Below are 18,399 nucleotides of genomic sequence, written 5' to 3' on the forward strand. Positions count from 1 at the left end.
ATGCCATTTTCAACAGTTTGCAATTACCTAATTCTTGGATGGATGGATGGATAGATGGATGGATGGATGGATGGATGGATGGATGGATAGACGGACAGCTGGATAGATAGACAGACAGATATTTTCCTGTTTCCCAGACTAGCTAACAGTTTGGAATTTCCTACCTGTCTTTGCTTTAGATACTATCTAGACCTAACTTTTCTGAGATCAGTCAAGTTCAGCTAGACATTGTTGCCTGCTCAAGTTTAATTCACTATTAATCTGTAACATATAGCTAGGGTAAAGGGTCTTTTCTTTTTGATCATGTTTATCCCAATGTTCATTGATAATTCATTGACAGTTTATACTAATCAACTTGTTTTCACTTCCTCTTAGGCTCTTTTGTTCTTTGTTTCTAGACTATTATTTACTCTCCCTTCTACAAGCAAATCCCAGTTTAAATGACTGTTCCATTTCTGAGCCATTCACACAAGCTGAGTTCCATGTAGGTCAGCTGGCTCTTTTGCACATCCACAAAGGGCTGACCATATGTAGCCTATACAGTAATATACTGTATAGGCTGCAATACAAGCTGCAATCCAGATATATTTTTAATCTCTAATTTTCCTACAGCAGAAAAATACACAGCCAACACCACAGACTAGTTTTTGGTTAGATTCTCTTCCCCTCGTTCTATCCAACATAAAGCACTGTGTGGGTGTTTTGCTTTCAAAGGTGAAAGCAAGAAGAATCTTAGGACCTAAGAAGTAGCTAAATTGGAATTATAAAGGTAGCAAGACCGCCCACAGCTGCTGGGGGGGAGGGGCAAAGAATTTATGGGTTGCATAATGGCAACAATAATATGTTATAACTCATCAGTGTTCAGAATATCTTCCTCCCCTACACACAACAGTCAATGTGACCTCAGAGCGAACGCACTGAAAGAAAATTAAGCACTCTCCTGAATATTGCTTCCATGATTCATAGTTGCAAACTGTTAAGGATATTGTTATTACAATAAATATTTGGATTTGATGCACACTATATTTTTACTTTTTGGGGTGTTCTTTTTTCCCTTGAGTTTTTCCCTTTATATTAAAGATGATCCAAGATATAAGGATAGGGAAATAGAATGCCAGTATTAAATCAGAAACAGATGATATAGAGAAGCGTTTTAATGGAAGGCTTACACTATATTATCTTTTTTCCTTTTGTCTTAGAAGAAACAGATGAAAATGGCACAGCCAAGTCACTCTTCAATGGGACATCTCTAGTGAGGGAGGATGGGTTTGCATCATGCACTCGGCAGCCAGCCATTGGGACAGCTCCCAAAATAATCCGGAACTATGTGTACTCCAGGCCTCCCCCATGGTCAGACACATTGCCTGCCATATTTGTGATCACACCTACCTACACTCGACCAGTACAGAAGGCTGAGCTGACCCGATTGGCGAATACTTTCCTTCATGTACAGAACCTACACTGGGTGGTGGTAGAAGATTCTCCTAGAAGAACCAATCTGGTGTCCAATCTACTGGAGAAAGCAGGGATCCATTTTACTCACCTGAATATTGAGACTCCTAAGAGTCTGAAAGTAGGTTTGTCCTGGATTCCATCTCACACTCCCAGGGGCACATTCCAGAGGAACCTTGGACTGCATTGGCTTAGGGAAAGTTTTAGCACCATGCCAGCACCTGAAGGTGTAGTATACTTTGCAGATGATGATAACACCTATAGCCTGGAGCTATTTGAAGAGGTATATTATTCAAGGTTGTGATTATTTCACTTTTGATCCATGATTTAGACAGATTAATAATTACATTTTCTATCCTTCATTCTTTTGATATACAATCTTTTGGTGGGTGGTTAGGGAGGTATATCAAGAAAGGATGAAGATCAGTGGAAATGCTCATGCTTTGCACATAAAAGATCACAGTTTCAATCTCTGGTACTCTGGTTGGGAAAGTTTCTCACTAAATGTAATTTGGCCCTTCCCAGTCAGGTGTCCTGTACTTGTGCTGGACTACAATTACCAGGAATTCCAGTCAATATGATATCAGATGAGTGAAGATGAAATAGGTCCATAGATGATTGGTTAACTGATAATCAGTAATTATAGCTAGAGAATGAGGGTTGCAATTATAATTGTGGTTCTGAAATATGGACAGGAGACTTTGGAAACAAACAAAATATTTGCCTGGCATATCTAAAACTATACCTGATCCTGTTCCGGCATATCTCATATCTATGGAGGAAATGCAGACAATAGTCCCTCAGGAAAAGGTCTTCAGAAGGGTAAGATAGAAAGTAAGGCAGAAACTTTGACATGAAAAAGTAAAAGTAGAAAGAAAATAATGAACATATGGTAATATGTAACTATTGCAAGAGTACAGGTAGTTGGAAAACTCCCAAAAGGGGCCCACAGAATATTATAAAAAAAAATTAGAAGTATTCATGTATTCTTGTTTTCTTTCTGATAAGCAGATGCGCTACACAAAGAAGGTATCTGTCTGGCCAGTTGCTTTTGTTGGTGGTCTCAGGTACGAATCCCCCAAAGTGAGTCCAGCAGGCAAAGTGGTAGGTTGGAAGACTGTGTTTGATCCTAACCGGCCTTTTGCCATCGACATGGCTGGCTTTGCCATCAGCATAAAACTGATTTTGGAGAAACCACAGGCCAGTTTCAAGTTGGATGGAGTGAAAGGAGGCTACCAGGAAACTAGTTTATTAAAGGATCTGGTGACAATGGATGGACTAGAGCCTAAAGCTACCAACTGCACAAAGGTTAGCAAAGTTGGGGGAAAAAAATCACAATAATTTCCCCCACCCAGTGACCATTACTCCCATGCTTACCTTGTTAATTATAAAAATTATAATTACATTTATGTTAATTGTTTAAGTATTGTATAATTACATGCACATACTGTATCTAATGTCCAGATCTAGATATGTTAAAACATTGGAACTAAGGTCTTATATAAACAGCTATTATAATGCAATTGGGCAATGAAGAAACAGATTTAGCACTTTAATCTATATGCAATTAAAATATAAAACACAAGCACAAAAACATATACCTTAATACATGGATATGAGAACAGGTGCAAAAAATTCAAATGACTTTTCTGAATATCCCAAAGGTGCTTTTTTCACAAGGCAACTGGACTTTCTTGTTAACAAGAAAGTCCAGTTGCCTTGTGAAAAAAACACCTTTGGGACAACCATGACCTAGATGACTGAGAATCTCCATAGACTTTTCTGAATGTATTGGCTACCATTTAAAGGTCATATGAGAGCCAGTTTTGTGTAGTGGTTAAGGCCAGGAGACCATTGATTCTAGTCCCACTTTAAGCACAAAGGCAGCTGGGTGATCTTGGACTAGATATTTTCCCACTCAGCCTTAGGAAGGAGGCAGTGGCAAAACCTTGCCAAGAAAACTACAGGGATTTATCCACTCTCTGAGAAAAGAAGACAATTGAATGGAAGGGGAGGGGAGGGGAGGATCATGAAGATTTTTACAGCCCACACTTGCTTGCCCTTCTATGGAGACATTGGCAGATTTTTAAAAAAGATAGATATACAAGTGATCAATCATCGCAATAGAAATACTGTATTCTAGATTCAGAACAAATATCTGTACATTTTTAAATTTTAAATTGGCTTTTTTTGCACATGACAGACATGTAGTTAGGAGCCAGTGTGAAGTTATATGCCCAATTTCCACACTTCTCCCTATCCCCATTTATGCCTTTCATCCTCTATCTCAATTAGCCATTCTTACCTATTTTGAAGCCCTCTGAATGTAATGCAGACATATTTTCCTCCTTGTCATTCAATGAATTTAGCATTTGTGGGAATAAATATTTTGTTGTTTTTATAGCAGCGGTTCTCAACCTGTGGGTCGCGACCCCATTTGGGGTCGAACGACCATTTCACGGGAGTCGCCAAACAACACGATCCACCACTTTTTGGTCAGCCGACGCAGGGGGCGTTGCTGCGCATGCGCGCCGCGCAGGGGGCATTGCATGGGGGGCGTCGTGCAGGGGGCGGCATCGCGCATGCATGCCACCTGCTTATGACCGGGGTCGCCGTATAAAAAGGTTGGGAACCACTGTTTTATAGGATACTGCTGTATCTATAATGACTCTAAAAATAAACCAGGTAAGTGTGTGATTATGTAAATATACACTTAAAAGGAGGCTTGCAATTTCTTTTGAGTACTATTCAGAGATTTCATATGCATAAACATATGTGTACTTATGCACTAGGCAGATTTGCTGATATCTATTATATATTGTTATATAATTTTAATAAAATGCAATTTTTCTTGATAGGTTTTGGTCTGGCACACAAGGACTGAAAGGCCAACCCTAGTTAATGAGGGCAAACGTGGATTTACAGACCTAAGGGTAGAAGTGTAGATAACTTGTTTTTTGCTGTAAGTATAAGATTTTTGCTGCCTCTCAAGATTTTTCTATAACTTGCAAGGAGTTCTTCAAACAACTTCAATGTAGGATTCATTTAATATGCACCAATATGCATCTTTGTCTTTGATAAGTGTATGAATGGTTTACTGTCTCATATCAGTCCTGGTCTGCCTGTAGTACTATATGAAATGCTATCAAAATGTACTTTTGAATCCCACTCTTAAAGTCAGAATTCGGGCCCAGGCATGGAGTTCCTTGATTAGGATATTGTTTTATCTCTGATTGTCTGCATGGTGCTAATCCCTGCTTATCTTGGTCTTGGCTTTTCTAGCTTTTCTGTTTCCTTCATAGCTTTTTTATTGCCTCTTTTCAATATTGTATAATTAAGGCTTGTTTCTATGTGTCTATTGATTTGTCTGAATGTCAAGCTTCCAGGAATTCCCTAGCAGTTTTGAACCTATCTTGATCTAAGAGTTACCAAGAGTCATCAAACTGCAGCAGATACAAATGCAATAAACAAGTAGGCAGCTGTTATCAATCATTTGTATTTCTTAAAATAATTTAGGGGAGTTATGTGGAGACTGGGGGATATTTAGAAAATAAAAATGATGATGAAACCCATACCTTACTTTGCTTCATGCATGTTCACATTTTTAATAGCTATTAATGAAATATGTTTTAAAATTGCATAATCTGGGGCATGGAGCCTTCTAGGCATACAAGAGGACCACATTTGGAGATCTAGTGTTTCTCCCATCATCAAGTTGTCTACAACATACATTAGGATACATTGAAGAGTACCAAAATATCCTGAAGTATATTATTAATCTTGTTCCTCAGTTCACAGCTTGTTGCTATATGCTTTTCTTCAATTATTTTAAAAATAGCTCTCCGATTTAAAAAATTGAATGTCCTTTTTTTCCCCCTTCCTAGTGTTTTTCCTACAAGTGCAGAGTCAATTTGCGTTGATCCAATGGTTGCAACATGAACTGGCTGGCTTGTTGCCTGAGCCTGGCATCATGGGCTGAGAGAGAGAGAGAGAGAGTTTGGCCCAAAGTCATCCAGCTGGCTTTCATGCCTAAGACAGTAGTACTAAAACTCACAGTTTCCTGGTTTCTAGCCATTACCCTAAAATGTTAAGTACAAGGGCTAGCTAATGTAGAGTCAGGATAGTTTCCCATCATAGATCATCCTTGGTTAATCTAGTTCAAAGTATGTGCTATCCAGTTTTTCTTGTAACTGTTTATATTCCCTAACACAAAGAATCAGTGTAGGAACCCTAAAGTCAAAAAGGGCATTGTTTGATTTCATTTAATAGTTAAACTTAAACTATTTCATTAAATAGCTAAACCAAGAATTTTAAACCACTAACCTCTAACAGTACAACACAAAGGGTGTTTTGTTTTCCAGAATATGAGATTTATTTTTATTTTCTTAAAAAAAATAATTAAAAGAGGATTTGTGAAAAAAATCTGTCTTTCAGTCTTTGAAAACTGAACTGATAAAGTTCTGTTAATCTATATATTGCCAAGTTTGTTCTTCTTGGACAGTCTCATTGCTTGATGGAAGTAATTGATTGTGAAGCTGAGCCTGACTCAGCACAATTTCAGTGTTACAAAAGGGATATATTGCAAGCTTCAGGAATAACTCTAAAAGATCCAGGGAGAAGTATTGGTTGGCAGCTCTAAAAATTAAGATGGCTCTCTGTCAAGATTTCAGGGATTAAGGCTTCTGCTCTAGTTAATTACAGTATGTATTGGTAATGCAATATTCTAATTCCATGCAAAATAAAAATGGGCTGTATTCATCTATTCAGCGTGAGCTTAGAATAAAAATGAAAGCAGCTAAAGTAATCCATATTAGATGGCTAACATGGAACATATAAGACAGATTTTTATCAAATGAAACTACTCAGCCATTCAGCCCAGAATTATTTATTCTAGTTAGCATAGATAACAATGACTCTCTGGCAGAAGAAAGAAGTTTACCTATTGCCTGTTGTTTTTAAATGAAATATTAAAGAAAGTGCCTGAATTGTCTGTATACAACCACATCCTGGTCTATTGAGCTATGACTCTTCCATGAAGAAATTTATCATGAGTTTAATTCCTTTCCTGCAAACTAAGTGGACACAGGTAAGAAAACCTGGACATTACCTCTCAATATGCTAGGCTTTATACATGAAGAGGGGAACACTATTGTTTCCACTAGCAATTATATGTTTGATATAACACCTCATTTCATCCTGATTCAATGTCTTTGTGACTTGAAATTATTTGAGATGTAATATGTAGATTGAAATACCTATCTATCTTTATTTATTTCATTAGTTATACATTTAATCCCCCCAAAATTAAAATTTCAAGGATCTTGTAGGAATAAACTAATTCAAAAAATATTACAGTACAATGGTGGAACAGGAGAATTTTTAGAATTGAACAGCTTCAAGTTTGACTCTGGCTGCTGTTTCGTAAACTAGAGCTGGCACAAATGACTGTTCAATATTGTCCATCAGACTGATGAGCACAGAAATTGGATGGATGATTTCTCCCTCCCATGGTACCATTTGATAAGAAAAAAACTCCCCAGAGTAATGAGAGTTGGCACCACTTCTAAAAAAGCTCAGTAGAAGAATTCCTTCATTATGTTCTTAGTTGTACTATCATCTTTCTTCAGCAGTTTGAAGCCAACATGATTACAGGCTACTGGAGAGGGGATGATACACTGAAAACAGAACATACACTCATGGCACTTGATTACTTCATACCTCAACAAATGCAAGAAATGCAAAAACACCAGACACCAGCAATGCAGATTTCTCCAGGAAGTCTCCTTATCATTAAAATGATTTGTAAAAAAAATTCTCATTAATCAAATTAGAAAAAAAGCAGAATAACATAAAACAAATTGGATTATTAGCAGCTGTCCTTTGAGGTTATGTTTCCCCAGCATCTAAGCAATGCATAGACACTTCCTGGCAAATCTCGTTTTTTGCTTGCCTGAGGAGAAGAAAACTGTTAATGATAGTGTTATGTCCTGAGCCTTGCAAGCGGGCTCGGGGCGTTGCAGGCGGTCCCGGGCAGGTGCAAGCTGCCCGGGACCAGACAGGCTGTCGCCAGTGCTTGTGCGCATGCGCAAGTGCTGACGCGCGAAAAGTAACACATTGACCCGGGAAAGTCCTATAAAAGGAGGCTGCGAGTTGTGGGCTTTTGCCGCCATATTCCAATGTAAGCTGAACTGAAGAATAAAGGTTTCCTGAGAACTACAACTGCTTCTCGTGTCTTACCATTTCGCGACGGACTCAACACTGGCGACGAGGGTGGGATTGCCTTACATCGAAGAAGAGAAGGTGTAAGCTTACCCGAGTGAGTCCGGAGCGGCAGGAACGGCGTTGACTCGGCAGCTACCCGCCAATCCAGCGTGCATTCGGGGGTAGGCTGACTGATAGACCCTTCCTGATACGAAATGGCGAAGATTGGAAGGCTTTCGGAATTCGACGTCTCACATCCAGAGAGGTGGGAGTCCTACGTAGCCAGGGTGGAAAACTACCTCAAAGTGAACCAGGTGAGGGAAAAGAGCTTGAAGGCTGCCACCCTGTTGTGCGTTTGCGGTCAAGACGCATTCGAAATCGCCAAGAACCTCGCAGCACCTGTTCCTTTAGAGTCTGTCAGCTACGCAGATCTAAAGAAGCTACTGAAGGAGCACTTCCAACCCAAGATGTCCGTCATCGCGTGACGCCACACCTTCGAGCAGAGGGATCAACGACCTGGAGAATCGGCCAAGGAGTACATCGCCGCACTGAGGAAAGCCGCCAAACATTGCGAGTTCAAGGACCTCGAAGAACGACTGAGGGACCGATTTGTGTGCGGGCTAAGGCATCGAGAGTTGCAACAGAGACTTTTCGCCAAGGAGGATCTGTCTTTCCAAGATGCCTTGAGAGAGGTCACCCCAGAAGAAGCAGCGGGCAGCGCCATCAAGAACATGCGGCCGATCAGAAACAGTACAGATGCTGCATCCGTGCACCAGGAAGAAGTCCAAAGGAACTCTGAGGAGGATCCGGATGAGGAAGTGGACCGTCTCCACCCCACAAAGGAAGGAAAACCAAGAGGAAGCTCTTCAGCTCTCCCCAAGTGCATCAGTTGTGGAGGTCGCCACAAGAGAGCCGACTGCAAGTTCCGCTCCGCTATCTGCCGGGCGTGCGGAAAACAAGGACACATTGCAGCTGTGTGCCTGGGCCGTCAGAAGGTACAACCTCAGGAAGAATTGCTCCTGAAAGGTACCAGGGTCTCCAGCCAGAATAGGGTGGGGTTTTGCGCTTCGCGAAGAAGCATCTACAAGACAGGCACACACAAGCCCATTAAGAAAAAGCTGTCACTTAAGGTGAAGCTACAAGGGGTTCCATTAACTATGGAACTGGACACGGGGTCTGCACTTTCGATCATTTCTATGCACACATTTAGGAAGATTTGTTCCGGCAGTGGAACCCAGGCCAAGTTGAGGCCTTCTGACATTGTACTAACGGATTTTCAAAACTCCAGAGTGTGTGTTAAGGGGGGGGCCACCCTTAACGTACAGTATAAGGATTTTGAGGGTCCACTAGACCTACTAGTAGTAGAGGGTGAACGAACGAGTCTCATAGGACTCGAGTGGTTTGAGGCCTTGGGGATACACATCACAGGGCTCAACAGCCTACAAACACTCGACCTACAGGAAGTCTGCAAAGAATTTGCAGACGTTTTCAGCCCCCAGCTGGGCACATTCCAAGGACCCCCTGTGTCATTAAAGTTAGACCCCACGGTCACTCCCATTAGAATTAAAGCAAGAAGGGTCCCTTTTGCTTTAAAGAGTAAAATTGACACTGAGTTGGACAAACTGACCCAACAAGGAATTCTAGAACCTGTTGACTCCAGTCCATGGGAGACCCCCATTGTCACGCCTCTTAAGGCAAATGGGGACATTCGCATCTGTGCTGATTACAAATGCACTCTAAATAAGGCATTGCAGCAACATGCCTATCCTGTTCCTGTGGTCAGTCATATCCTGGCCTCCCTCAAGGGGGGGCGCGTTTTTGCAAAGCTTGACCTAGCTCAAGCATATCAACAGCTGCCTGTTGATGATGATGCTGCTATAGCTCAGACTATTGTGACCCACAGAGGGGCTTTCAAGGTAAAGAGACTTCAATTTGGAGTAAATGTCACTCCTGGGATTTTCCAAAGTGTAATGGAAAACACACTACGGGGTATACCAGGGGTTTGCCCCTATTTTGATGATGTCTTAATTGCAGGAGACTCCACACACATTCTAGCTGAAAGGCTAAGGGCTGTCCTGTTAAGGTTCAGGAAAACGGGACTCAAACTCAAGAAGGACAAATGTAAAATTGGGGTACCTTCTACTGAGTTTCTGGGGTTCAAAATTGATGCTGCTGGGATTCATCCTGCTGAATCCAAACTAACTGCCATTTTAGAAGCACCTAGGCCAAAGTCTAAGGCCGAACTACAGGCTTTTCTGGGCCTTCTGAATTTCTACAATTCCTTTCTTCCACATAAGGCTAGTGTAGCTGAGCCTCTTCACAGGCTATTAGACAAACAGGCAGTGTGGCAGTGGTCTCAAACACATGAGGCTAGTTTCAATGAGGTCAAGGCCTTGCTCACTTCTAACAGTGTACTTGCTCACTTCAATGAGTCCCTTCCTGTGTGCATCGCTTGTGATGCTTCCCCTTATGGGGTGGGTGCTGTACTGAGCCACCTCAGGGCTGATGGAACTCAGGTTCCTGTTGCATATTACTCCAGGACATTGTCTTCAGCTGAGCGCAACTATGCTCAAATAGACAGGGAGGCCTTAGCTGTTGTTGCTGGAATTAAAAAATTCCATGATTTTTTGTATGGAAGGCATTTCACGGTCTTCACTGACCATAAGCCTTTGTTGGGACTGTTTACCACACAAAAACAAACTCCCCAAATCATCTCCCCCAGGATGCTCAGGTGGTCTATCTTTTTGTCTGCATATGATTTTTCCCTACTTCACAAGCCTGGAAAGGAAATGGGCCATGCTGATGGCCTCAGTAGATTACCCCTGCCGGTAATAGAGGCTGACCCCGCGCCAGCCATCAATATTCTCTCCATTCAAGCCTTGCCCGAGTCCCCCCTGAATGCCAGGGATGTAGCCGCTGAATCAGGCACAGATCACACACTCTCACGTGTCCTTTCTTGGGTTTTGTCTGGATGGCCTGAGCACTGTCCCAGTCCTGAGTTTCAGAGTTTCTGGTCTAAAAGGAACGAGTTGTCCACCTCTCAGGGTTGTCTGCTTTGGGGAAGCAGAGTTGTCATTCCCACCTCAATGAGGACTAGGGTCTTAGATTCCCTCCACGAGGGTCATCCTGGCATTGTACGAATGAAGGCTCTTGCACGCAGCCACTTGTGGTGGCCAGGTATAGACAAAGACATAGAAGCTAAGGTGCATGCTTGCCACCTTTGTCAACGCTCACTCCCTGAAATGCCCCAAGCTCCTATGCATAGATGGGAGGAAACACAGTCTCCATGGTCTAGGGTGCACATTGACTACGCTGGGCCCTTTCAGGGTCAATTCTTCTTGGTCCTCGTTGACAGCCATTCAAAATGGCTTGAGGTTGTACCTGTCTCTTCCACCACCACTGCAAAGACTATTCAGGTACTGAGGGGGATTTTTGCTGCACACGGGCTCCCAGACGTCATTGTGTCTGACAACGGCCCTCAATTCACTTCCTCCGAATTCCAAGCTTTCTTGCAGGCTAACATGATTCGTCATGCCACTTCTGCACCTTTCCACCCGTCCACCAACGGTATGGCTGAACGCATGGTTCGCATCACCAAAGACGCCTTGAAGAGGCTCACCTACGGGGACTGGCATCACAGGTTGGCTGACTTCCTCCTTTCTTATCGCACCACACCGTCCACTTCTACAGGGAGAAGCCCAGCTGAACTTCGTTGGGGGCGCAAACTGACTACCAAGCTTGACCGGTTGCATCCGGACAGACTGCCTCCTTCTGTCTCACACCCCAGGGCACCTAGGCAACTACTTGTGGGTGCCCCGGTTTGGACTCGTAATTACGGGCCTGGTCATACATGGGTCCCCGCATCTATATCCAGGGTCACAGGTCCTCTATCCTACGAGGTATCCCTGGACAACGGTCGTGTCCTGCGTCGGCACATTGACCAACTTCGCCCTAGACGGGACCTTCCCGCTGAGACTCCTGGGTCTTTTCCAGGGGGGGAGGGGGAGCCCTTTGGGCAAAGGGAGGGGCATGGAATGATGCCCATTATCAATGGGGAAGCCACAATCAGCCCATCCCGAGATTCCGCAATTGCTCCCAACAGGAAGTCAGGGAGCCCAACTAGAACCCAGGCATCAATGCCTACTCCAGCCAGGGAGTCACCCCTGGGGCATGATCACTTCTCACCCGCATCACCCAGTACTCCAGTCAGAGAGAATACCCGGGAGCATCCCAACAATCCATTCCCTGCAAGAGAGCTGGCACACACTCCTCCTAGTTGGCCTGACTTCAACCCTGTCCTTAGAAGGGGGCAAACACACAGGGAGGTGGTCGAGGAACCAAATCCCGACTACAACACCTCTGACTACACTCAGGGGACAACTGAGTTTTGGGACAGTACTGAAACCCACACAAGCCCGGACACAGAACGGGATTCAGGGGATAGACAGCCTCCTGACAGGTCTTGGACGGACCTAGGAGGTTCTACAGAAACACCCAACAGTGACAGTCACTTAGAAGGGCCAGAGAGCCTACAGCTAGGCGGGACAACTAGGTCATACACTGGAAGAAGCCCTGGCCTGACGAGCCCGGTGGGCAAGCAAGCAGGCCAGGCATTGGAGCACAGTCCTTGGGAGTCACCAAGGCATAACAAGGGGAACAGACACACATCACCCCTCAGTCAGGGGGTACCTGTCAGACACCCAGAGCTTAGGAGGTCACAGAGAGCAAGGAAATCTCCTAAGTACTTAGAGGATTACATAACACTATTGGCTAAACAGAGCCAGTAGAAGGGTAGAAACACTGAGGCAATGGAAACGGGGGAACTCCGAACATGGAGGGGAGCAGAGCATTGTACTAAGAGTGGGTTGTGTATTATTTGGCATTGGTCGTAGTTTTAGCCAGGGGAAAGGGGTGTTATGTCCTGAGCCTTGCAAGTGGGCTCGGGGCGTTGCAGGCGGTCCCGGGCAGGTGCAAGCTGCCCGGGACCAGACAGGCTGTCGCCAGTGCTTGTGCGCATGCGCAAGTGCTGGCGCGCGGAAAGTAACACATTGACCCGGGAAAGTCCTATAAAAGGAGGCTGCGAGTTGTGGGCTTTTGCCGCCATATTCCAATGTAAGCTGAACTGAAGAATAAAGGTTTCCTGAGAACTACAACTGCTTCTCGTGTCTTACCATTTTGCGACGGACTCAACAGATAGGAACAACAACTCCCATGAACAACTATTGTAACTGAGCCTTAAAACAAAAAATAAATAAAACTTCAGTTGCTGGGGATGTTCTCTTGTCTCCAGAAGCCAACACAGAAATGGTCATGGAGGCACATAGCCCCATGGAAAGATGGGAAAAAACAGCCCTGCAGCATACTAGGTGGAGTTGTGTAAGTCACTAACTTCCCTCAGGCTCCTCCTATTTTCGAATCAGAATATTCACATAGGAAATCACATAATGCAAAGCATTATGTTGATGCAGCAGAAATATTTCATATTTGGAGACTCTGCATTTCAGGAAAAAAATAAGGAACTACAACAAACCAGAGTAAACTTCTTGAGCAAGGAGAAAGTGGTAGGGAAGAGAGGCCAAAATGTTGAGGAAGAAACAATCTGAATGTATTATATATTGTCTGCTCCCAGAGTATCATGCAATTCCACTTCCTCAAGTTTTTCAATGCAGTTCCTGCTGCCATTATAAAGGAAATTGCATTCAACTAAAGGATGGTATTGTTTTAAAACTCTCCTATATGAGGAAATGTCAGAAGCCCAGTATTATTGGATAGCTTTGGACCAATGTTGCTCATTTCAATATGCCGATTGACACTTTTCTGTAATTTTTTTTTAAAAAGTGGATGTGCATAGCTCTATGCATTTGGGGAGAAAGGTGGGATGAAAATTTAATTATTAATATAGCATCAGAAAAATTGTTGCAAATCAGCTCTGAACTTGCTTTTCTTTTTGTGTCAGGAAGAAGTTTGTGGTTTAGATGAAAACTATACTGTTCTACTGTCAATCCTGGCATAAATTTATGTACTTTTTCATATTCCAAATTCTGCTGAATCTTCCAAGAATATATTATATATGCCCTTTAAAAACTCCCCTGTTCTTGTTGTTTGCAGATAGTAACGTCTTACACACCTGTCTATGATCAGCAGAATACTGATGCAACAATCAAGAATAACATCCACATTTGTGTTTGCATTTACCAACTTCTAAGTTCTTTAAAATCAGGGAAGAAAGTAACAAAGCCAATGTCATATTCAAGGCCATTTGTTCTATATTCTAATCATTCACTGCACAACTAAGAGGACCTGTTTCTTCATTGTTATTTCTGTGTTGGAAGACATTTTCAAGAACATATCCCATTTGAGTTACAGTTAAGAAAAGCCGAGTTGGAGTAAGGGGCAAAATTTCTTTTTGCTGGTCCACACATTTGAAGCTTTGTTTTGCAATATGTATTAAAACATCAGCTTCTGAAAATCTGCTCCAAAGAATGATAGTTCAAAGAGAACAATTTCTTGCATACTACCAATGAAATATTCCACACTATTGCAAGACAGAGTCACTCTCAGAATTGCTTAAAACCTCTTTTAGACTTAGGAGTTCTTGTATGAAAAAATGTGGGTGGGCAATTCTTGCTTGGAAGATCATGAAGAAGTGTATTGGAGAATGAGATATGCATCAGTTCTCTTTTTCATATCCAAGCCAAGACCAACTAGTTTGTCTTGAATCTGAATGACAAACTGAAGTAGAAAGTTTGAGAACTTCAACATCAGCAACTCAACATCATGTCCCATGGCTTTGTAGATAAATCTTTGTCATGAGAAATAGAGACAATAAGAAGCACTCAACTACTTAGTTTTCAATTTGTGGACAATATATCACACAGGAACTAGTTATCATTTCGCTTTTGGAACTAGGATATCTCGCATAATTAGTATTTCTTTGGACCAATCTAGCAAGATTTTTCTTTAGACTTTGTAGCTTTGTTGATATCTTGCATATTCTTAAACTTTCAATGCAGCTGCATGATGAATTTCAATATGTGGAATGATACAGATTCCAACCAAGCCATGCTTGGAGTGAATAGACAATGTTTACTTATACTGAGCCATGGAATCCTAGCTTAATACATGTGAAGACAGCAAAAATCTTTTTAAAAAAAGTAATACTAAAAAGTGAACATTCACAAATAGTAGGATACCCCTATCCTTCATTTTTGATTGCAAATACATTCATCAATTGTGAGCATCAGTTGGAAACAGAAGTGTTTATTAGCAATCAACAATCATATCTGTAGATAACAAAGTGTTGGTAGGTCATCAGCAAGTGTGAATTCAAATGGAAAAGTAGGTTGGGAGATATATGGGCCAAAAATGTAATGGCTGGTAAAAGCACAAATATTTGTTTTTATTAAGGCGTGCTATACTCACTTTAAAAAAAACATACTTTTGATGTTTTGTGATATGTTAAGTTCTTGCAACTGAAGAAACTGAAGGAAAACATTTTCTAGCAACTGAGCCAATTCTGAGTACGTTTCTGAGATGTGCCAGAATATGTCTTTATTTGTTGACTTATTTATAACATAGGTCTTTTCTGCCTACAGTATTTCATTTGTATTAACCTGGATTGTCTGCTATTTTTATGGAGAATATTTTTATTTCTCTTCCACCCTATGTTCATCTGAAACTCAACAGGGAATTACAATTTTTCTACTCACTGCTGAAATGTCATATATATTCATGCTCACTGCATAATGTCAGGAAATGACTGGTGTCTCAAATTAGAAAAATAATTAGAAGCATAATAATGTGAAAATTTAAAGGAAAAAGAGACTGTGGGAGTTAAAATTGATAGAAACAGTTTGTCAAGCCTTTCAATTCTCTTACCATCTACTTCTTTGCGAGAAACCAAGGATGTCATCTCATAATAGAATTCAGTGGCCAGTAGAATCCTCAGAAGCTTCTAAAAACATTATCTGGTTTAAAAAGTAATTGAAGACTAATTGTTAGATCCCACCTTGCATCTATTTATGTTGATAGTAAGAAGAAAAGTAAAGTAAAAAATAAATACTGCCAAAAAGAAATTTGTTGGCCATTATTTTCTTCAGGGCTGTTTTGTTTTTATTTGTACTTAGCATAAGATGCCTTTATTTATTACTTAATAAAAATTGCTAAATGACATTTCAGATTTGCCTGAAGCAATATAATCTTCATGATAATGAGATGTAAACTCCCAAAGAGAGAAGGATCTTTTGGCACCATATTGAAGCTTCCAGAATAGGTCAAAAATTTCAGCCTAGCCTATTAGTGATATCAATACTTCACTCCCATGTGCCCAACTTCCATGGAAACAAATATATATACTAAAATGCAGTACCCGATCAGAAGAAATTTGACCACCAGTGATAAAATAATCACGATCTATTTGGGCTAATGGTTCAGTCTTGTATGCCCTTACTTTGGGGGGAGGGATTTGGATTTGCCCAAAGAACCCAGATGTAGAAAGGCAGAGAGAGGACAATATGAAGAGAGTTAGGTGGAAATGCCAGGAAGGCTAAGATTCATGGAAATCTTCTACTGAGCCACAGAGAAAAAGAAGTAGAACTTGAAAACAGAGCTTCCAATCTTGCAGCTGGTTAAACATATCTCAAATTCCCAAAGTTCAGTCCTGTCTTGCCTTCCCTTTGTGCATATTGAATGATTAGCTACAAAATGAAAAATAAGAACCGTGTGGCTGAAGAAAAAAGTTTTTTCACTTCTGTTACAACAAGGGAGCAAATGGAATTGGTGCAATGAGTAGAAAGTTACTAGAATCCTGAACTATGTGAAGTGTGACCACAGCAGCCTCTGAAGAATTGTTTAGAAGAGTGTTTGTAGAATTGCCTGAGAAATGTGATGTGAAAGAATTGAACTGTTTAAAAAGTACTGTACAGAAAAGCTCTGGGGTATCTCATGGAGCCAATGTTCCGATCCTTGAATTTCACGAGTTGTTAATTCTCTGTATTGTCAGAGAAAAAACATAACACAAAAAACACACAATACCAACCAATACCAAAATAAGAAAGGGTGTTACCAAGCCACTTTAATGCTTATTTATGTTGGCTATTGATACATTTAGAATGAAAACATCACATGAAGATAACTGGTATCCTGTATCTGTTTTTCTTGCTGCACATACATATACACCCGCACAAAGATGGATGGATAGATGGATGCAGGGCTTTTTTTGTCATAGAACGCCCATAACAGAGTTCCAGCACCTTTTTTGGATGGAACCTTGTAGGGTAGGTAAGGCAGGTTGTATAACGTGTGTGAGTTCTGGCACCTTTTTTTTTTTTTTACAAGAAAAGCACTGGATGGATGGATGGATGGATGTGTGGTGAGATGAGTGACAAATAATTTTAAAAAGTCATAGAATTGGAAGGAGCCAGATAACTCCTTCGATTTAGCCTTTTGCTCAACGCGAATCCAATTCAGGAATCATTGATTAATATCTGTGGTAGACTCAATACTAAAGGGCAACTGACTATCACCCTTAGATAGTTCATTTATGAAATACTCTTGTGCTCTCTCATGGTTGTTTTTTTCACCTTACTGTTGAAGTGGAATCTGCTTTTAAATATTCTTCTATTCTTATGGTTAATTTTTTTTTTTCACCTTACTATTAAAGTGGAATCTGCTTTTCAGTAACTTAAGGCCTTTATCCCATGGTTTTGCAGCCCGTGAAAGTACAGAACAGGGTTGACATCTGCACAATCTGAAATATTTTAAGCATTCTCTCACACAATCACTCTGTCTCACACATACACACACAAACTCAATTCGATAAAAAGGGATTTCAATAGTTAAAGTTTCAAAATGTATATCTCTGCAGGCACAGCATGATTCTTTAAAAAAAATCTTTGCATTCTGCCCTATTTCCAATGTTGTTTAGAACTATGTTTATTGTGGGAGCTATATTACCATAACAGCTATAATTTGTAAATAAAAAGTAAATTCAAAACCCAACCTAATATTTTTTCTTTTAAGTTTCCTACTTCTTGCTGTGCTATTTTTAAAATCCAACAGTTAACATTTTTCCAATCATCTAAGGATTTCATCCTACCCCTTAAATACCTTTAGAAATTGAGGGTAAAACACTTCTAATTTCAGTAATTGGAAAATGATGAAACTATGTATCATTTGTACATGGAAAAGTAGAAAACCTGGGGGAAGCAAAAATTAATAATAATAATAAGAATTGTGACAGAAGATAGTATCAATGGTAACAGCAACTTGGGTGCAATCCCAAAACATCTGGATCACCACTTGAACATCATTGGCATTGACAAAATCACTACCAGTCAATTGCAAAAGGCACATTACTTGGAATAGCTTCCATCAAAGTACAATATTTTTTATTTATTAGTGTTATTATTTAATGAAGTTAGATGGTTGTCCATCTTACATACATGACTCTGGGCAGCTACCAATATAAATAATGATTAAAAATATGTAAACGGAAGCCATAGCAAGTCACAATTGAACATTGAATATAACCAAGAAATGGGTTTTGTCCCACACCAGGGTCCCCAGGTTAAAGCACAGAGCCAAGTGAAGCAGAAAAACACATTCTGACAACGAGGAGGGATTAATAGGGATTCTGCCCTTCAGAAACAGTTGCCAGAACATTCTGATGATAGGACCACTGGGCAATGTGAATAAGCTCTCAGTCTCTTCTGGGGTAATGTTTACGTTATTGTTTTATCTCTGTAA

The 18,399-nt window shown here is 41.0% G+C and overlaps 1 protein-coding gene across 3 annotated transcripts in view; it reads left to right on the forward strand.

Annotated features, from left to right (window-relative positions):
* Nucleotides 1-16,936, forward strand: part of LOC120300837 (galactosylgalactosylxylosylprotein 3-beta-glucuronosyltransferase 1-like) — a 60,096-nt gene extending 43,160 nt beyond the window's left edge. For 2 of the 3 annotated variants that reach the window (XM_039327347.1, XM_039327348.1), the window contains 4 exons: nt 1,200-1,735; nt 2,464-2,760; nt 4,311-4,414; nt 13,762-16,936. In XM_039327347.1, the coding sequence (XP_039183281.1) occupies nt 1,200-1,735; nt 2,464-2,760; nt 4,311-4,397 (920 nt within the window). In that variant the 3' untranslated portion in view covers nt 4,398-4,414; nt 13,762-16,936. The remainder of the gene's footprint in view (nt 1-1,199; nt 1,736-2,463; nt 2,761-4,310; nt 4,415-13,761) is intronic. The other variant, XM_039327349.1, reaches the window with a different exon arrangement.
* Nucleotides 16,937-18,399: the final 1,463 nt, after the last annotated feature.

This window comes from Crotalus tigris, unplaced genomic scaffold, assembly GCF_016545835.1.
Source record: "Crotalus tigris isolate CLP2741 ecotype Arizona unplaced genomic scaffold, ASM1654583v1 scf7180000024359.8030256, whole genome shotgun sequence".
NCBI classification, from domain to species: domain Eukaryota; kingdom Metazoa; phylum Chordata; class Lepidosauria; order Squamata; family Viperidae; genus Crotalus; species Crotalus tigris.